The 19,693-nt window shown below is 48.2% G+C and overlaps 1 protein-coding gene across 7 annotated transcripts in view; it reads left to right on the plus strand.

The window, feature by feature from the left end:
* The first annotated feature begins 316 nt into the window (after positions 1–316).
* Med12l (mediator complex subunit 12L) overlaps positions 317–19,693 on the plus strand; it is a 329,972-nt gene continuing 310,595 nt past the window's right edge. For 4 of the 7 annotated variants that reach the window (XM_031373909.1, XM_031373912.1, XM_031373911.1 and 1 more), the window contains exons 1-2: positions 559–1,004; positions 1,829–2,049. In XM_031373909.1, the coding sequence (XP_031229769.1) occupies positions 1,951–2,049 (99 nt within the window). In that variant the 5' untranslated portion in view covers positions 559–1,004; positions 1,829–1,950. Of the gene's footprint in view, positions 511–558; positions 1,005–1,828; positions 2,050–19,693 lie in introns of those variants that run through there. The other 3 variants (XM_031373914.1, XM_031373915.1, XM_031373910.1) reach the window with 2 other exon arrangements.

The raw sequence follows: 19,693 nt of genomic DNA on the forward strand, positions 1-19,693 counted from the left end.
CTCAAGTTATGGGGAATGTGACACAATCAGGCCAAGGGCAGATCAAGCACACAACCCTTCCCTATCAAAGCAGAGGGGTGAGGTCAGAAACCTGAGCTCCAGCAGTGGTAGGTTCAAATTCCGACTAGCTTTTGCAGCTTTGAACAAGTCATCTAACCTCTCCGAGCTGACACAATTTCCTCATTTATAAAGAGGGTGAAGTAAAACCTTGGAGGGTTTGTTGTTAGAAGCAAATTCAGACCACCAAGATCATACAACCAAAGGAAGACTCCATAAATGGCAGCCATCATTCTTGGCCAAGTGCTGGCGCGTTCTCCTGGGCGCGCCTCCTGCAGGGTCCCTTAGGACACACTGGGCCCGCCTCCGAGGCTAGGTCTCAAAGCTCACGGCTGTTGGCCCCGCATCTCTGTGTCTACCTGGAGCAAGCGAGGGGCGCCGGCAGGTGGATTGATCAGATCCCCGAAAGGATCGCCCCCCTCCCCGCGGTTCCCATCCCTGTGATGCGAGCAGGTGAGGTTTCGCCTAGGCTGTCGGGATGGCGACCGCAGGAGGGGTCGAGGCGGAGGGCGCAGCTCGAGGCCCGGGGTCCCCTCCTGGTGCTGGTTCCACAGCCGGGTTAACCCTGCAGCCAGCTGGGGCGCAGGGCCCGTGGACTGCGCACTCTGCGGCTGCGAAAACCCGGAGAGGCAGATGGGAGCGCTCGAGGCGCTCGCAGCCAACTCCTCCGCGGTCCGGCCGCCAAGCTGGGCATGCTCAGTGCGGCCGCCGCGCCGCCGTCCGCCAACTCGGGAGCTCGCGCTCCCGGGGCCGTGGGGGCGAGAACGCCGGCGACAGCGAGCGACGCCCCCAGGCAGTCGCAAACTTCGCGGCGTCCGCAGTCTGGCGAGCCAGACACCTCGCAACGTCAAATCCAATTCCCCAACCCTATCGGAGCGATGGAGGCTGCGGCCGCCAGGGCGTCCCGGCCGCCCGCCCCTGCCTAGCCTCTAGCTGGGGACCAACAGGTAAACTGTTGGGGGTGGGGATCGGGGAGCTCGACGTCTAGGGGTGGCCCGGGAGAGCCGAGTCGCCCGTCCGTCCCGCTGTGTCCGTCGGTGCTCGCGGCCACCTCTGCTCACCTCCTCCCCAGCCCCGGGAGGGCCAGCAAAGGGTTAAGTCGGCCCCGCGCCACGGCGAGCGCGGCCCCCTCCAGCCGCCGCGGCCGCTGCAGCCGGCAGCCGGCAGCCGGCAGCCAGCAGCCAGCAAAGCGCCCCGGCGCCGCCGAGGGGACCCGCGCAGCTCGTGCACCAGCTGAGCCCGGAAGGCACCGGCCTCGCTCGGCGTCCGCATCCTCGCCTCTCGCGGCCTCTCTCCCTCCGCGCCCGCGGGCTCCGTGCCTGGGCGGCGGGTCCTCCGGGTGCAGAGCTGCGGGCGCGGGGCACGGCGAGCCAGGAAGTGGGCGCGGGCCGCCGCGCGTCGCCTTCGCGGGGCCCGGGGACGCCCGGTTCTCGGCGGGCACCGAACCTCCCGCCTAGGCGCCAAGAAAAGTTTTTTTCCCCCCTTTGTGCCCTTCCCCCACCCCAGCCTGTGCCCCCCTGGGTGGGTTTGGGTTCATTGGTGAAGAAAGTCACACGTCCCCATCAGCTGCTCCTCCCTCCGGGGACCGGGTGGGGGTGGCGGGAGGCCGGCGCCGCGGCGGACCCTGGCCGACCTCCAGCCCCGCCGCCGCCCGCGGAGCAGGCGTCCCGGGGCTCGGCGCAGCGGGGTGCCCACGGAGGCGGCCCCCCTGAGCGCGTCTGCGCGCGGGCAGCAGCGGCCGTCTCCAACCTGCTTTTTCTCCTGCCTGCAGCGCCACGGCGAGCCAGAGTGGAGGGAAGAGGGAGTCTGTCTGCAAAGTGCTGCTCCCTGGTGCTCAGAGGCGGCTGCTCCAGCTCCAACTCTCATTCATTTCGCCGGTTAACATGAGAGATCATGGCCGCCTTCGGGCTTCTCAGCTATGAGCAGAGACCGCTGAAGCGCCCGCGGCTCGGGCCGCCCGACGTCTACCCGCAGGACCCTAAGCAGAAGGAGGTAAGGGCGCCGGCGGCCTCCGCGGTTGTGCGGCGCTCCGCAGCGCTGACCCGGGGCCAAGCTGGCCCGGCGGGCGTCCGCGGCGCTGCGGGGGAAGGGCTGGGGAGTGGATCGGAGGCGGGGCCCGGGTTAGGGGGATCGGGGACCCTGGGCTACTGAGACCCAGAGCCTGCCAACCCCCCGTGCTCCGCTGGGCGGTCGCTCTGCGGGGGGCTTGATCGCTTCCCGGTTGTCGGGCCTTGCACCGCGCTGCTGGGCGCTTTACCGCTTCTATCCTGGCTAGCATCTTCTTGCTCGCGTTCCTCCGTTTCTGCTTGTTTTATTGTTTTTTTTTTACTCCGTCGCTTCGATAAATCCTCTCGTAAACTTTTTTGACAAATGCTGGAATGCAGTACAGCGGACACCGTGGTCTTGCGTTTTGCGCCAGCGGTATAGGCACTGATGGGGGGAGGGACCCTTTTCACATCCTCCAGTTTGGAATGGAAGTCGATTTTAGTGAGGTGATCATATGTTTGGCTCTGTGGATGTACCTCTGTATCTCTCTCCTTTAAAAAAAATTAAGAAAACAATACTAAAGAGAAACACCGAATTTTGTTTCTAGAGAGGCAATTGGCTTTCCCGGAGGCCGTTTTGTATGTGTAAAGGCAGGCAAGTTACCTTAGAAAGGAATAGCTTCCAGATTACTTATTTCTTTGAATGAGATTAATTGGAGAAACCTTGGCTGTTGCACATACAGTAGCTTCAGTGGTTAGTGTAAGCTATGTAGATATGTGTCAGGAGTTAACAAGTAATTATGTAAGAACTCTCCAGCCACAATAATGATCGCCCTTGGCTATACAATTTGCTCAGAGACTTGCCAGTCTTTTCTTCTTTGGTTCACCTGCTCCCCAGCTGTCCTTTTAGATGTTTCCAGCTACAGCCCACCTATCTTCTCTTTTCTATAGTTAAACATGAAATGGCCATGCATTCTATTCTTCCTGTGAGCCTGGAAAGTCTACTAAAAAGTATGCATGTCCACTGATTTCACAAGAGGACTTGGCAAGTAAGAGTTCTTTCAGGCTTCTGTTTTGATAAATGTATCTGTCTCATTAGTAGAGGCTCAGCCCAGAATGGCTAATAATGTGTCTGAAAAACCATCAGGAGCAATTCCTCTTGGCCTTATCACAGTGAGTTTGAGGATCAGGGGAGTAGTTAAGATTGAAGATGGCTGGGAAGTTCACAGGTGGGCAGCATGTCCTTACGAAGCTCCTAAGGTCTGGAAAGAATAGAGACTCTAAGGACCAAGTATAAAGGAAGTTGATTTAAGCATTACTGGTAGAACATTTTAAAAGTTTTGGTAGGGATAGGGATGTTCATTTGTTGACTTTTCTCGTCTTAAAATGAATGTCTCACCATGTCTTTCTGGAGAGTGATGTAATGAGACAGCTCCCTAGCTTCGGGTTGGTACCTTGGATTAGCATGTGTGCTTGTTTAGCATTTATTTTTACATATGACAGTCACTTCAGGATTTGGATCCTGGAAAGAATAATTTTGGATATTGGGTCACTTTCTAGAAATCTAAAACTGGAAGAAGGGATAGTAGAGGGTACTTTTTCTACTTTGATTTGAGAAAATAAGATGATTGGAGCCCAGAAGCACTTGATTTATCTGAAGTGTGTAGTGAATAAGTAGACATTGGATTATCAGGGCAGTACTCATTCAAACCTGTACTATGCTTGCGATGACTTGCGCTGCTACTCTTAACGATTCGCTTTCCCCCAGGTGACCGATATTCTATCTCTCTTGAGGAGAGAGTTATATGTGGCTGTAGTCAAATTTGGGTACAATATGGAACAGGTGCTTGGCTGTTTTTTTGGTTGTTGGCGAGCAGATTCCTAAGCTTCAGTTATTAATGTGTTATACTACTCTCTCAAACTTCCACCCTGTCCTTGTACAGTCAGTAATTTTACCCTTTTATTAAACTGTATCGTGCTTTCTGGACAGTCTTGATTTTCACAGTTTACTGCAATATGTATATGGTTGTATAAGACATCACACACATACCCACATATATATTATTACACGCAAACACAAAATGTATAATTACACATATTTGAAGGAGAGCAAATCTATACCATTATCCATCAGAGAGCTGTGGCGATTTTGTTTGAGAAAGGTCACACTGACCTACCCAAGCTGATCTTGAACTCAAGATCTTCTTGCTTCAAGTCTCCACAGTCCTGAGATCATAGACCTGTACCACCCCATTGAGCTAAAGCATTGATTTAATGGAGGAAGTGCAGGCTTCCGGTTTGATAGCAGTGAGTTTTGAATTATGGTCGAGCATCTTAGTGGTTGGCGAATTTGGATCACTTCTCTCTTGTCAACTAGTTTAGTTGTGCTCTTCAGGAAAAACAAGGTAAAACTTTATGAAAAATTTCCCCATATTTGGGTAAGAAAATCCCTATTCTTAACTGGACCAAAGTTGCCTCATTGCTATCTATGTAGTTTTTATTGATAAGAAGTGATAAGAGTGTCCTGGAAATTGGATCCCAGGCCACTGAGTGGAATCCTTCATGAGGACTCTGTGGAGGCGTAATGAAAAGAAGATCCGTTAACCTGCTTCATCAATTGATTGAATTCCCTCACCAGCTTGCAGTACCCTGGCCTCCCTTCAGACTTTATTAAATGTGGTGGTAGAATACTTTGTCATCTTCACACAGACTGCCCTGCAAGCTTTAAAAGTGGGGTTTCAGAAAAGAAGGAGTCCTTCTTCACTCTCCCTCCTTTACAGCTTACCTACTTACCAATCTTACACACCGGTGTGTCTTGCCTGATCTGCTTCTGGCATAGTTTGGATTTCTAATTCATCTGATGCTCCCTCTGAGTTTCACCAACTTGCTCAGTTTCTCTTCTGGGTTTAGGCTGACTTCTCTCCTTCCTGGAACTTTTGTCTATGTTGATCTCAGTCTATCTGGACACCTGCCTGCCTCTTCTCATCTAAACTCAACATTTCATCCTGTTCTCATACAGCTGTCATCTAGCAGGTGGGCCCTGGAGCCATTCTGTTTGCCTGAATCTTGGCTGTTTTGTCCACACACCCCTTTTCTCCCTCTATACTATTTTTTTTCCCTTTTAGAGTTAGACGGTGACTACTACTTTTCTGCAAGGTGGTTGGATACAATGTATGTAAGGAACTTCAATTAGAGTTGGTCATAGATTCAGCATGCAACTATTTCCTGTCAAAAATTACTGTCCGGCCTGTCTGTCATCGTATTGGTTTCAGCCCAGGGACCTTCTCAGGCCTTTCTGACGTGTGTATCATCTGCAGTTATTTGTTTGTATCTGGCCATTTCCTACCAGTGGGACAGTTTCTCAAGGACAGCAGAGGTCCATGTTTGTTGTCATTGACATGTCTGGCCCTGAGTGAGGTTTCTGGAATGCCAAGAGCACAGATATTTCTCCTAATATATTATTGAAAGAGAGTCAAGTGAGTAGAAGCGAACGTAGCATCAGAGGTGTTGGGAAAGCTTAGCTAGGCGAGTTCCCAGAGTGTCCTTGTTATCTGCTGTGAAGGCTCAGGACCGTGAAGGTGGAATGAGATCCCAGAAGGATGCAGGACTGTTTTACCTTGACTGTGTGGCCTGGACAGTTGAATAGTAAACACATCCAGGAAATCAAATTGGTTAAGAAAAATGGATTGGGGTAGTAGGTTTCTAGGTAGAGGAGCCACCAGCAGGGTCTAGGGGAGGGATTGTGTAAATCTGTGGAGCAGGGCTGCTCAGGAGAGGGGCAGCTTGACTTTGCAGAGTTGGCAAGCTGTGTGCAAGCAAGTTGCCTTCTAGCTTTTTTGAGTAGAGTTGACTCACCTGAAAGGTTTAGAACAAATGCTGATCTATGGGGTGTGTAAGCTGCTGGCAGTTGATTGTTTAGTCTGTATGAGGCTCTGGGTTCAGATACCCAAAAACTACCAAAAAAAAAAAAGAAAGAAAGAAAGAAAAAAAATTGGAGTTGGGGAGGAACCCAGGTTATTGGATCTCAGATTCAGCAGGTTTGAGGAGTGGCCTCAGAATTTGCATTTCTAAGCAGATGGATGGTAATCTGATACTGCTGGTCCAGAACCTGCTTTGAGAGCTCAGAGGCATTCCACTCTGCAGGACCATCCTCTTAGGGAATTTCACTTAAGGATCTTTTTATGGGCTGAAGCTGCAGGAGCTTTGGCTTATCAGTGCAGGCCATCATAGTTTGGTGGTGCTTTCCTCAGAAGCTCCGTCTCTCCTTAGTCCTATCTAAGAGCCTGTCAGAAAAGCCCAGTGTGTCCCCCACCAGCATTCTCTTACGCTTTAGGATGAAGCCTTCAGGATACAGACCCTTCACAGCCTCACCATCCTGGTCCGAGTTCACCTCCACTGCTGCTCCCTGCACCCACTAGCCTGCCTCAAGAGTTGTGGCTCTATCATCTACCATCTTTGCATCTTTGATTCACAGTCGTCACCTGTGAGATGAGGTTTGCATTCAAACCAATTGCTGCATGCAGAGCATGGAGACGCGTGCTGCACATGATCCCTGCCACACAGGTCAGCTTCAAGTAGCTGATGTCTCGGTTCCTTCTGCGGTACTGATGACAATATCCGTGAGACCTGCCTTAGAAATCTGGTTTTACTCACAGCTTCCAGCTGTGTACTCTTCAGGCTTCTGGCTGTACAGTGGGCCATGGCTGCTCTCTCCCCTTCCAACAGGCCTGGCTCTTTATTAGGTCCCAGTCCATTGCTATAGTGGTGTTTATTGTTCTTGGTTCTCAGCTAAGAGATTGTCCCAAAGAGGGAACCTCTCTCGCAGCCGATCTTCAGCTTCTTACCCTGCATTACTAGGCTTTTGTAGTAAAAAATTCAGTGTCTGAAATTCAGTTTTTATGGTGCTACATCTACTCACATCACAGGCCCACCAACCACATTGAATGTAAGCTGCGTGAGGGTGAGGGTTTATTGCTGGTGATCGCATGACTGCCTTGTGCCTATGGTTAGACAAGATACTTTTTTTTTTTTTTTTTTTGGTTTTTTTTTTTTTCGAGACAGGGTTTCTCTGTATAGCCCTGGCTGTCCTGGAACTCACTCTGGAGACCAGGCTGGCCTCAACTCAGAAATCCGCCTGCCTCTGCCTCCCAAGTGCTGGGATTAAAGGCGTGCGCCACCACCGCCCGGCAAGATACTAATTGAGAAAGAAATAAACAAAATTCAGAGACACGGGGGAGGAGCAATGGTGGAGGAATGGGGAAGATTACATTGAGTTCTCAGGGAAGACCGGACAAATTGGCCAGTTGCCTGGAAGAGGAAGACAGAAGCTAAGGAGACATTTGGTTCTAGAATATTCCTTGCCTGAGAGGAATTTGTTGGCCTGGGGGAGCTGAGGTGCTGCTTCAGACTTCCTTAAAATCCCAATATTCAATGAAGGATGTTTCTAGGGGAGTCAGGTTAGAGTTTGGGTGGAAAGCTCTGTTTCAGTTCTTATTCTGGCTGCCTTAAGAAAAGTCAGCCAGATAGGTCAGGGGGTTGTCCTCAGAAGGCAGAGAGGTCTTGCCTGGTATGCCTAAGGCCCTACCCAGTCACCAGTACCACTTTGAAAAAGTGTTGGTAGATGAGCCTGGACAGAGGAGAAATGCAACTAGTTGTCATTTCCGGGAGATAGATGCAGTATTTCACCTCCTCCACCCCAGACCGCCTAGTCAGAACTAGTGGGAGGAAACTCAGGAAGTAAATAACCTTTCTAGGTGCTTCCTCAGCACACTGAGTTAGAGAACCAGTGTCTTAGCTTGTGTGCAGAGCAGCTTGGGTTCTGTCGTGCTCCTGCCCCCTGCTCAGTACTTACCTTGTGTCTCAGTCTTTTCTTACGTCTTACTGGAAGAATGGGTCCCTTTGGGAACTAAGCTCTGAGAGTGAGTGAGCATTTAGCTCCTCTTCCCTTGAAACTGATCTAACACCTCATTCTTAGCCTAGGCTTGCTTCCAGCCAGCTGTAAAGCATTTATAGCTGAGTAGAATTCCACGCCCGGGTCTGGAAATACCAGAAGCTATTTCCCATGGACTCTCCTGGCTAACCTGAGGCAAAGGAGAGGTGAGCTAGCTTTGTGGCAAAAACAAAACAAAACAAAACAAAACAAAACAAAAGCCCTGCTTTAATTTAGCAGTGCTGTGAGGTTTTTGTTTGACCTGTCACTGGGTCCTCAGCTGGACTCTAGGGACTTAGGTGAGCCTGTTTGTGGGGGTGGCAGCCACTGTCCTTTAGCCTGATGGCTGTGTCCCCACAGGTTGACACTTGAGATGGAATTTGGTTCTTCAGGAAGGCGGAGAACCACAGAGTGAGGTCTGGTCTTTGGGTAGGTGAGAATGGAGTGTGGAGACTTATGCTAACAGCCCCATACTCAGGTGTATACACGTGAATGGGCAGCATCAGGTGCTAGCAGAGGAGAGAAAACCAGACTCCACTCGAGGGAGGGTGTGGAGGTGTGGGGGTCCTGCTCTTTGTTCTCAGGCTTTTCTCATAGAGAGGTTTTGAGCTTCCTCTGGAGGCTGGCCACTGCTCTGGTGGAGTAGGCAGTGTGAGCATGAGGGAAGTGGCTAAAGCTTCAAGTCCCTGTGCAGTGAAGGAAAGCTGCCTTGGCTCAGCATGGAGAAAAGCAAAAAGTAACCTTTGTCCCTGAGTGGGGAGGCCAGGGCCAGGTGGAGGGAAGATGGCGAGAAAACACAGAGAAGGGGGGGGGGAGACAGAGAGAGACAGAGGCAGAGAGAGAGGGGGGAGGGAGAGGGAGGGAGGGATGGGGGATGTGGGAGAGAGAGAAAGAAAGAGAGAGAGAGAGAGAGAGAGAGAGAGAGAGAGAGAGAGAGAGAGAGAGAGAGCAAGCGAGCGCAAGCGCCATGCAGGCGAGCTAGAGCCACCCTTGCTCAACATTGACAGAAGCTGGGAGTGTGTGAAGACTTTTGTTATCACTAGGCAGTTTCTAAAGCTGGTCCACACTGACAGCGAGTCCAGCAACTGTTCTCAATTCCTTAATGCCTTAGGAAAGTTACTAATGAGGGGGAAAAAACCCTCTCTAAATCAACAAAAAAGCACAATTCTTACTTAAAAATGTGTATCTGCATCATATAGAAGTCTTGTTAACTCTGGGTCTTTGAGTCCATTTTATAACATTATGACAGAGTCCTGGGTAATTTTTAGATTAAGGTCCTTAATTTTTTTTTTTTTTTAAGGAAGAGAAATACATTTTCACAGTCTTGAAGGCTTGGATATTCAGCATAGAGAGGTTATCATTTGATAAGGCGGGGGGGGGGGCAGGTTCTTTCTACTTTATGGGATTTCACAGATGTACCAGATCAAGAGTGGGAAGCCCTACTTTTAATACCCACCCATTTCCAGACCCCTGACAGAGTAGATGGTAAGGTGTGGGGATGGGGCTTAGCTAGTTGACTGACCACTCATTTCTCAAAGGACCCACCCCTGAGCTTTCTAGCATTAGGGTAATGTGAATCTTGGGGAATACTTTTAAACCATACCTCTGGGACAGTAGCCCTGGGTTAGCAATTTTAATTTCTTCTTTTTGCTAATAATCTGCATTTCAAGGTGTAATGTTAGCCTTATAGTGTTTTTGCCTTGGGGGAAAATAACCTAAAACATAATTAATTAATTTTGATTGCCTTTAAAAATGGGCCTTCTGTATTATTGTTCTTCCTCCCCCCCCCCCCCCCCACTTCTCTTGTCCTTTTTCTTCTAATGGTTTGAAGTTACTAGTCAAACTCCTGGGCCCTTCCTCATAGCTGGGATTTGCAGTGTGCAATGCCATACTGATGATCACTGTGGGATTTGCAGTGTGCAGTGCCATACTGATGATCGCTGTGGGTTGACAGCTCAGAGTCCCATATCCTGTGTACCTGGGCTCTTCGGAAAGAAGACTTTTCTTCTTTCAGGCACCTCTCCCTTTCCTGTGCTTCAAGCTTCTTCCAGTCTTGGTGCTGAAGAGAAGCCTCTCCTGGTTTAGTTGATTAGCTACCTGAGGATGAAGTCTTTGGGGATGTCTCCCACCTGGGAAGACGAACCTTAACATACTGCAGATGACAGGACCCTGCCTAGCCTTGTCCACAGCCCAGCTACAGAATTCATGTTCACTGTCCTTCATTTTTTTTTTTTCCTATGAGAGAGAGATCTTTGCTCTCCCAGCCCTTCCCTGCCCCGGGGTAGAGAGGTTTAAGATGAAAAAAAGAAATCTCACCAGTTACCTTCTAGGCCTGGTTGAATAAACATGGTTCTTTCTACCGCCTTTTGTTGTCCCTAGGAGAGAGCCTGCTACAGTTACCTGACTCCCTTCACAGAGGTGCTTGTGTGAGTGTGAGAGGAGCATCAGGTTTGAGGTCAGGCTCCCTTTCAAGAGCATTCCAGCTCTGCCATCTGTACCACGTGATATCTAGAGTGGCTGAATATGAAGGATCACGTCAACTTTTTACATCGACTGTGAGGTCTAATTCAGTGGCATGTTGGCATGGCCAGCTTGTACCAGCTGCCATGAAAATGTTTGTGAGCTGATGTCAGGCTCATAACTTGAAGGCATCCACAGTGGGAGTACAGTGCTTACACCAAGGCATCCACAGTGGGAGTACAGTGCTTACACCAGGACGTCCATAGTGGGAGTACAGTGCTTACACCAAGGCATCCATAGTGGGAGTACAGTGCTTACACCAGGATGTCCATAGTGGGAGTACAGTGCTTACACCAGGACGTCCATAGTGGGAGTACAGTACTTACACCAGGACGTCCATAGTGGGAGTACAGTGCTTACACCAAGGCGTCCATAGTGGGAGTACAGTACTTACACCAGGACGTCCATAGTGGGAGTACAGTGCTTACACCAAGGACATGGCAAGCGCTGGCCACTAGGATTGCCTTTCTTTAGTTTGTAAATGAAGGCTGATTGTCAGGCTTTCCAGAAGGCAGGCACTTCTATCAGGCTTCCTCTGCGTTTCCTTTCTTATTTCCCACTTAAATATATAATAATAATAATAATAATAATAATAATAATAATAATAATAATAGAAACAGGTCTTCATTCTCCATGCCATTTTTCAGCCTTGACTAAGCACACACCTTCGCTCTAGATAGAGGTGTATTGGAAATCTAGTACAGGGCTGCTGCGGAAGACCATTTTCCTCTGGTAGATGTACGGGCGAAGGGGAAAGCCTTTCCTTTGGCCTTGAAAATGCCTCCATTTCCCCCTGTTTGGCAAGGTAGTAAGAGGATATGTAGCTGGAGGAGCTGCGGCCATCTTGCAAGCAAGCAATGAAAAGAACTGACACAAAATGTTGGTGAGTAGCCCCCATGATATCCTTAAGCTGGTGAGCTGACGTGGGGGTATTGATGGTCCTGTAGTTCTTGTTAAGTAAACAATAGAAGTCCGCTCTCTTTAAGTCATCATTGGAGCCAGGTACCAAATACTTGGAGAATGTCACTGGTGTTTTCCACTCTCAGAGAATCATGCTCCCCCCTCTTTTTGTGGTTAACTTGTGAGAATTCTTATTTTCTGGCTCAGTCCGGGGCATGGGCAAGAGACAGGGCACCAGATGAGGTTCATCAGGACCAAGGCCTCTTGGAAGTCAAGAGAAGCCAAGCAGTGGCCTCCTTTATTTCTGCTTTTGGCAGGAGGGGATTTTTGTTTCTTTTTAAATTAAAATATCTTTTAAATTAATTTATTTATTCAGTTTACATCCTGCTCACTGCCCCCCTCCCAGTCTCACCTTCCCACAGTGCTTCCCCCCCCCCCCCCCCCCCCCCCCCCCCCCCCACCTCCTGAGAGGGTAGAGACCCCTCCTTGCTCTCACCCACACCCTGCTAACAGGAGGGGTTTTGATGGGAGAGGGAAGAGCCTTGTTCTCAGCCTTGGAGAAGGATGGCCTGTAGGTCTGGGCCATGTGGGGCAGCCATGCCTTTAGTGGTAGAGGTGGAGTGTACCAAATTTCTCCGTGACTAAGGGAAACTCCGCTTCCATAGAGTGACTTGCCACTGATCTGTGGTAGCACTTCAATCCCCTGATTTGTCTTTACATTATTGCCCTTCCATTTAGTGAGCTTCCAGTTTTTTCCCTAAGGACCCCCAAGTCACCCCAAGAGTGAGAATCCCTAGCTTTCAAGGGTACTTTATGCTTTGGTGGCAGTGGGACCTTTTGAGCTCAGCGTTCTGTTGCCTCAGCTTGCCAGCTCTCCTGTGGGAGGAAGGTTCTGGTCCCATCTCTACCTCTGCGGACAGCTGTAGCTCTGACTGAGGCAGTTTTTGCTCTTTTGTTTACTGGGACCATTGCTCACCAGTTGTGAATTTTTTTTCTTTTTTGTCTGTTTGGTTCTGTTTTGTGTGTTCTTTGTTTTTTGGCAACTGCCAGTTCTTCTGTATCAGCTTCATTGATAACAGGTCACCAGGTCAGTTGGCCATACCTGAAAGTGGATCCTCCTTAGTTGCAGAATGCTATGGCTCTGAGGAAGAGACCTTTCCCACTGTTGAGTTTTATTTTCCATGTCATGAGGGGAATGTTGTTGTACTTGTGCATGCCAAACGGATTCAGTCATTCAGCCGGCGTTATTGAGCACTCTTCAGGCTCTTTGCCAACTTGGGCTTCGTGAGGACAGGACCCAAATCTGATTTCATGCTATATCCTCCACTCACACCTAGGACTCAGAACTTTTGCTTTTGTCTTTAAACGAATGGACACAATCGTTAGACTCAGAGCCCTGGAGCTTTCAGTCTACAGCAGATTCTCAGCTAGGGCGCTTTGTCTTGATTTTCCCCTGGGACATTGGCGGTATTTGGAGACACTAGGTTGTCACGTCTGAGTATGTGTGTATTGCTGCTTGGTGGCATCTAGTGGGTAGAAACCAGGGGAACTACTGCTCTGGGCCACCATACAGCCACACACACTAGACCTTTCTGGATTCACCTAGTTCAGGAGTGGAGAAATGGGGACCGAGGGAGTGCTAGTCAGGTAAATGAGGAACAGTGTGGTTTCAATGCTTATCAGATTGCTGTGGGATCGATAGAAAGTGACCTGTTTTTTTTTTTTTTTTCATAGAACATGATGAAGAAGGATTTGAGTCTGGAGCTTAAGTAGGAGTAGGTGGTGCTGAGGACGAGGAGTGAACTTGCAGAGGGAGGGACCAGCTTGTGCCAAGGATCTCTGAGAGCAACAGCATAGGCTCTGGGGCCTAGACTTACTGCTTTGCTCTGGTGTGGAGGTGGAAAGATGGGGTCAAGTCCTGGCTGCCCTGTGGTGGTTGAGATTTAAGGTGAAGAAGGCCAAAGTAGTTGTTAGAGTCACACTGAGTCCCCAGGGTGACTCCTTTGTTACTTGTGGCTACTATAAGAAGCTACTACAAAGTTTTGGGGTTGGGGAGGTGGGCTTTAAAGCAACAGGAATTTATTTCCCACAGTTCTATTAAGGAGTCTGAAATCAGGGTGCCCAGAGGTCCTTGGAAGGTCTAGGGAAGAATTCTTTGAGTTCTGCATTGCCTGGTGGGTACTTCAGGTCTTCCCTGGCTGCTTCTCTTCCCTCTCTCCCCTCTCTCCCCTCACTCCCTTTCTCCCCTCTCTTCCTCTCTCCCTTCTCTCCCTCTCTCTCTTATCTCCTTTCTCCCCTCTCTCCTCCTTTCCCCTCCCTACCCTGCCCTGCCCCACCCCGCCCCACCCCACTCTTCTCCCCTCCCCTTCCCCTCCCCTCCTCTCTTTTCTCCCACCTTGTTTCTTTACAAGTAGTGTTATCTTCCATTTCCACGCAGCCTCCTATTGCCTCTTCTGCTCAGGGCTCCTTCATGACAATACTTGTCACTGGATCTAGTGCCTATCTGGATAATCGAGGATGATCTCATATATAGTTAGGTCCATAATAAAGTCTCATTCACTTATTCTGAGATTCCACATAGATGTTTTTTGTTCTCTGTGTTTGGGAAGCTTGTGAGGGAAGCAGAACGGGATATTCTTCAACAGGAATTCACGTTAGCAGGTTTGGCAGGGTTGATGCGAACCTAGAGATGGCGTGAGAATCTGCAGAATTGACAGTAGCCTGCCTACCCTGAGAAATGCAACTTTGGAATAGAAATGTTTCTAACACTCTTAGTTTAAGCCAGAACTTCCCTAACGTTTTCTCTTTACAATCTTTTAAGCATTAGAGATCCCTTACAATTGTTTTCCATTAGTTATTAGTATTTCTTTTCTTCTTCTTCTTCTTCTTTTTTTTTTTTTTTTTTTTTTTTTTTTTTTTTTTTTTTTGGATTTTTGAGACAGGGTTTCTCTGTATAGCCCTGGCTGTCCTGGAACTCACTCTGTAGACCAGGCTGGCCTCGAACTCAGAAATCGGCCTGCCTTTGCCTCCCAAGTGCTGGGATTAAAGGTATATGCTACCACTGCCCGGCTGGTCGTATTTCTTAAGACTTACAAAAGTTTTGGAAGTCAGAAAAATTTGAAAAATATATTTTATATTTACTCATTTAAATATAACAGTAGGCTAATTTTACTTATTTTTGGTATGTGTATGCTGGCAATCAAACTTCCCTCCAAGCTGAACAAGCTTTCTATGATTTACCTGTACACCTTCAGGCTTAGGATTTTTTTTTTTTTTTAATGAGAAACAGCTCTTCTCAAATAAAAAGAATTGATGAAAAAAAGGTGTTGTTTTACACTTTTGCAAATCTCTTGACTGTGTGGGTTTCATACCTGGTTTGCATTCATTCTGTTGCAGCGTGTTGTTTTGACTGAGGGACATGAAGCCAGTCTGCCTTCTCACAGGGAAGGAGCTGGGAACTTAGAGCCCAGAGGTCTCTGACCTGGAAAACCACTGGCTTAGGCTGTTGGGTAGATGGATTGATACTGATCCACACAAACCAATGTGCCTCAGAGAGAGCGCTTTAGTTTTTCCCTGAGGGTGGAGAAATGCAGTAAGAGGAGGGGAGATTATGAGTTTTTTTTTTTTTTTTTCTGGGTGTTTTCAATTCCAGAAGTCTCTGAATCACAAAAATTGAAATTTACATTAGTGGAAGCTGAAAATTTGTAGATTTAGGGGTAATTAAGGCATGCCTATGATGGCATGAAAATTGGCAAATGTTGCCTGCTGGCTGTGAGAAACAGAATTCTGTGGAGCTGGACTCCCCTGAGCTGAGTGGTCTCAGAGGCCAGTTAAAATCCTGAGGGGACCTTTACTTTCCTAGACCTTGTCTTTGGGACCTTTGCTCCCCATATCCTCTGCCGCCCACCCGCCTGCCCACCCACCTTAGTCCCCTATCGCCGCAGTGATGGGTCACTGCTCAGCATCTAGTGCAGCATGCACGCCCTTACCTTTGCTTCTGGCTGGCTGGGCCTGGAAATGGGCAACGGTCCTTGTCAGTAAATTGTTCTAGAAATCTGCTAAGTCCCTACCTGGGACATGGCATGGCAGTGCCAGGATGTGGAGGAAATAGTTCTTGCTTTTGAGAACTTGGGGATGGAACATACCTCATTTGTGCACAGGATACCAGAGTCATTAAAAGGTACTGATGGGAATAAACCAGCAGTGACTCGGTCCACTTGTAAGCAAGTGCCAGCCACGGCCTGTTCCTTTTATAAGTGTTCGGAGAGGATGGGTTTCCAGGCTGGATGGAGAAGGCCTGGGCAGAAATTCTGAGCACAGAGATAGGAATTCTTCCTTCCTCCCTTTTTGATTTTTAGATTTATTGTTTTTTATTTGTATTTGTGTGCATATGCATGTTTTGTCTACATGTATGTCTGTGTTCTGTTTGCATGTGGAGGCCAGAAGAGGGTGTGGATCCCCTAGAACTGGAGTTGCAGACAGGTTTTAGCTACCATATGGGTAGTGGGAATTGAGGCTGGGTCTCTTGGAAGAGCAGCTGTTACTTTCCACCACTGAGCCATCTCTCCAGATCCTTCTTATGGCTTAGGCCATCTCATGTAGCCCAGGTTGGCCCTCTAATTCCCAATCTTCTTGACTTTACCTCTGATATTACCAATGTATTCTATTTGCCTGGGACTTAAAATTAATTATATGTTTCCTTTTTGGCCTAGAGGCACCTGCTCTCAGCCTCTTGAGTGCTGGGATCCCACATGTGCTTGGCATAAGAGGTGGGAAACTGGGTACTATGTTGGGAGGAAGGTAAGAATATGTGGAATCTGTATACATGAACTTGTGTTTTAGGACAGGAAGTAGGAACTGACAAAACCCGGTGGAGGAAGGCAGATGAGCCCAAACAAGGGTAGAGAGGCAGAGATGGAGCATTTCAAAGGAGGGGTGGTTTTAGTCGCCTCTTAAGGAAGCTGAAGAGATGTGACTTCCATGGGGCTCCCTGTAGACATTTCCAGAGTCACGTTGGTCAAGGTTTTCCTCCGAAAGAATAGTTTTTCCGACAGTCATATGCAGCACCTCCCTCTCCACGCTGCCTTGTGAATCGAGTCCTGGATCAGTTGCTTTCCTCTCACAGTCACGTTTATGGTGGAGTGATCCACTGAGGTGATTGACAGAGGAATGTCACAGAAAGCACTGGCAAGAATGACATGTTAACAGTACCGCACGCATCTGGAGTGTTGTTGGGGTCTTTTGTGTTAAAGCGCTGCTCTCTTAAAGGTGGGGAGGACCTGTGAAACACTAGGTCCAAGGAGATACCAGACGTTCCTCCCCTCGGCCCTACAAGGAAAGACAGTACCAACATTGCTCAGCTTTAACAGAGCCACGCACAGTGCTGCCTACTGCATAGCAGTGTGGAAAATATTTTGTGAGTCAGTTGTTTTTATTTTAAATGTTTTAAATGAAATGCCAACTGACTGTTTTGAAGATTCTTTGTGAATTGGAGATACTATTTAAATTCCTAGTACTATTGGAAATTTGCTTAGAGATTGTTAAATAACCAACCTTTTTGAGATTATATGTTCATTTTCTCAGTACTTGCTGTATGCTGCCCACTGTGCTGGGCAATATGGTGGTGGACTAGGAACCTGCTCTCCATCTCCCTGAGAAGAGTGCTCATCAGAGTAGCTGTGGTGAGGGACTAGATTGTTTTAGAATTAAATTTTAATCTGATATAAATATATGATAAAAACAGGTTGCCAGAAAAGTGAACTGCTGCTTGCACACAGTGGCCGCCTTGCTGTGATGTCACCTCATGATCCTTGTGTGCACATTGTCTGTTGAGGACCAGGACTGGCATCAGCCTGCCTTTGGAGTAGTACTAACACGTGCAAGTCTGTGTCCAGTTCACGGACCCATTTAAGCCAATTTCTAAAATGATAGATAATTCTTTTTAATGTTATGATCCAGGACTAATATATAATTTAGTAGTATGTAAAGTGCCAGTTACATTATAGTAGACAGTATTTACTGGGCTGGTTTTACTGAGTGCTTTGTGTAGCTGGGTGCACGCCAGTCTCTAACATCTCTAAGATGAGTGGAACTAGCTCTTTATAAACGAAGAAACTGAGGCACAAGAAACACTGGCCTCTCCAGTGCCATTTTTAACATTAGGCTGGAACTGGACTTTGGAGCCTGTACTGCGATTGTTATGCTTCCTGTAGAGAGATGCTAAAGGTGCTACATGCGTTCAGTAATGAGAGACTGGGTGCTCAGAGACACTGCAGGGTGCTGGGATGGCATGGAGGGGTAGGCTGGCAGGCAGGGCGGGCTCTTCAAATCAGGCTTGTTGGAGCTGGACCATTGCTGGGCCTGGCAGCTTGCTTATGGGGGATGGCAGGGGATGGTGGGAGATGGTGGGAGATGGCAGGGGATGGAGGTGAGTGTACATGATTCTCTGTTAAATTGTCTCACTAGTTTATGCCTAATAAATCCAGTGTCGGGGAGAGAGTAGAGCCCAGAAAGTTGTGAGGAAGGTAGCTTCAGTAAACAAACCACAAAGTAAAAATGAACCTAAATAGGACTGGAGAAGAAGTGGCAGTTGGTGAGAATTGGCACAAAAAAAAAAAAAAGAGAAAGAAAGAAAGAAAAGAGGGGGTGTGGACAGTGTTCAGGTTTCTTGGGACACTGTTAAGCTAGTGTCCAGGGTCCTGTTACTTGAAGTCCTCAGAGTGGAGGAATTTGTGCTAGATCAGTAGTGACATGTCAGGAATTCAAATTAGCAGTTAGCTCCCTGTTGAACTGAAATGAGAAGTCAGACCTTCCTACCTGCCCCCAAGAGTTTGAGCTGACTTTAGCCATTCCACTGGTTAAGAAGTCTTAGTAAGGAACGGGGTCCACAGAGCTTTGCATTTCTGCTAGTCCCCTCTTTAAGTGTCTTCTTGAAAACCTGTTACTGGCCTGGCTGTGGGATGCTTTGGTGGCAATTAATAGCTAGAACTGCCTGGCAGGTTTGTGAATTAAGCAAGGCTGAAGATGTGGGAGTGAGCAAGCTTCCTGAAATTGGAAAGGGTGGAGAGGTTAGGAGGCACCGACAGAGGTCAGCTGTTCACACTGGTGCTTTTTCTGTTTTTATGCTGGCTAGGGGAAATTTGTTTTCCTGGACTCCAGACTACAGTTGGTAGCTCTGTTTGCAAACAGCTGACCTAAGATGAATGAACACAGCCACTACCACTAAGAGAATCTGCTCTGTTCTCCCATATTATGGCTTCCCACAGCAGCCCATTGAGCTTGGGATAGGGGTGTACTTAAGGATGGGGAGGGGAGGAGGAGGGGATGCCAGTTGACTGGAGGACTAACATATGCTCAGGCTGGGATTTGTTGTCTCTACCTTCAGATCACCTTACAGATGGCCACAGTAAAGGCTGAGTAAAAATAGGGTTGCAAGGAAGAATCTTGGAAAGTTTGCAAGGGAGAATCATCTGGGGTTGGTTGTGGCTCTCCTTGGCAATGGAGGAGCTAAAGAGAAAGCCATCTTTTGTGACTGAATCTGGGTAGGGTAAGCTAGCAGATACTTAAGTTCCCTTAAGTTCCCTTTTCTGCCTTATGCATATGCAAATCTAAAAGTTCAAGTATCTTTCTCCTGCAGTTTTCCTGGAATCTTTCTGAGATCCACATCCAGGTGTTTGAGATCAGTGGGTGACAAGCATTTGAATGGGGTTTGAGTATGAATTAATGGGATACAATTATTTAAATGAGTGAAATAAATGCTAAGTGTACTGTATTTAGATATAATTGGAATCAAAGGCTCTAGTTCTACTTTAAAACAAGGGAGGAAATGGCAGCCTTACTTGGCCAGCGGGGCTGGAGTGAGGGAGGGCCATTGTGGAGGGGAATTTGCACTTAGAGTATGTGTTTGGTACTCACCTGTTTGGCGGACATTTCCCTTTAATCCTTTTAAGAGTTTCTAAGCACTCGGTCATGGGCACTGGCTGGCCTTGTGTATGCTGGCCATATAAAGATCATGATGGTGATGCTTGGGATGATTCTCTGTTAAAAATAGTCCGCATATGCCAGCTACTGCTCTGACTGTGTCACATTGGGAATGTGAAGTGGGCAGCATTGCCGCCATTTCACAGGAGAGCAGTAGGGAGCCAGGATGCGGGGGTAGATTAACTGGAAATCTATGGACCTGATTCTGTCAACAACAGTGGTAGCCAAAGACACAGCTCCTTACTGTTACCAGTAGCAGCCCGAAGAGTTGTGTTTTTAAGAGGTCCCTCAGGTGGGCACTTAAGGTTCAAACCGTAATACC

The sequence above is a fragment of the Mastomys coucha genome, unplaced genomic scaffold (assembly GCF_008632895.1).
Source record: "Mastomys coucha isolate ucsf_1 unplaced genomic scaffold, UCSF_Mcou_1 pScaffold16, whole genome shotgun sequence".
Lineage (NCBI taxonomy): Eukaryota > Metazoa > Chordata > Mammalia > Rodentia > Muridae > Mastomys > Mastomys coucha.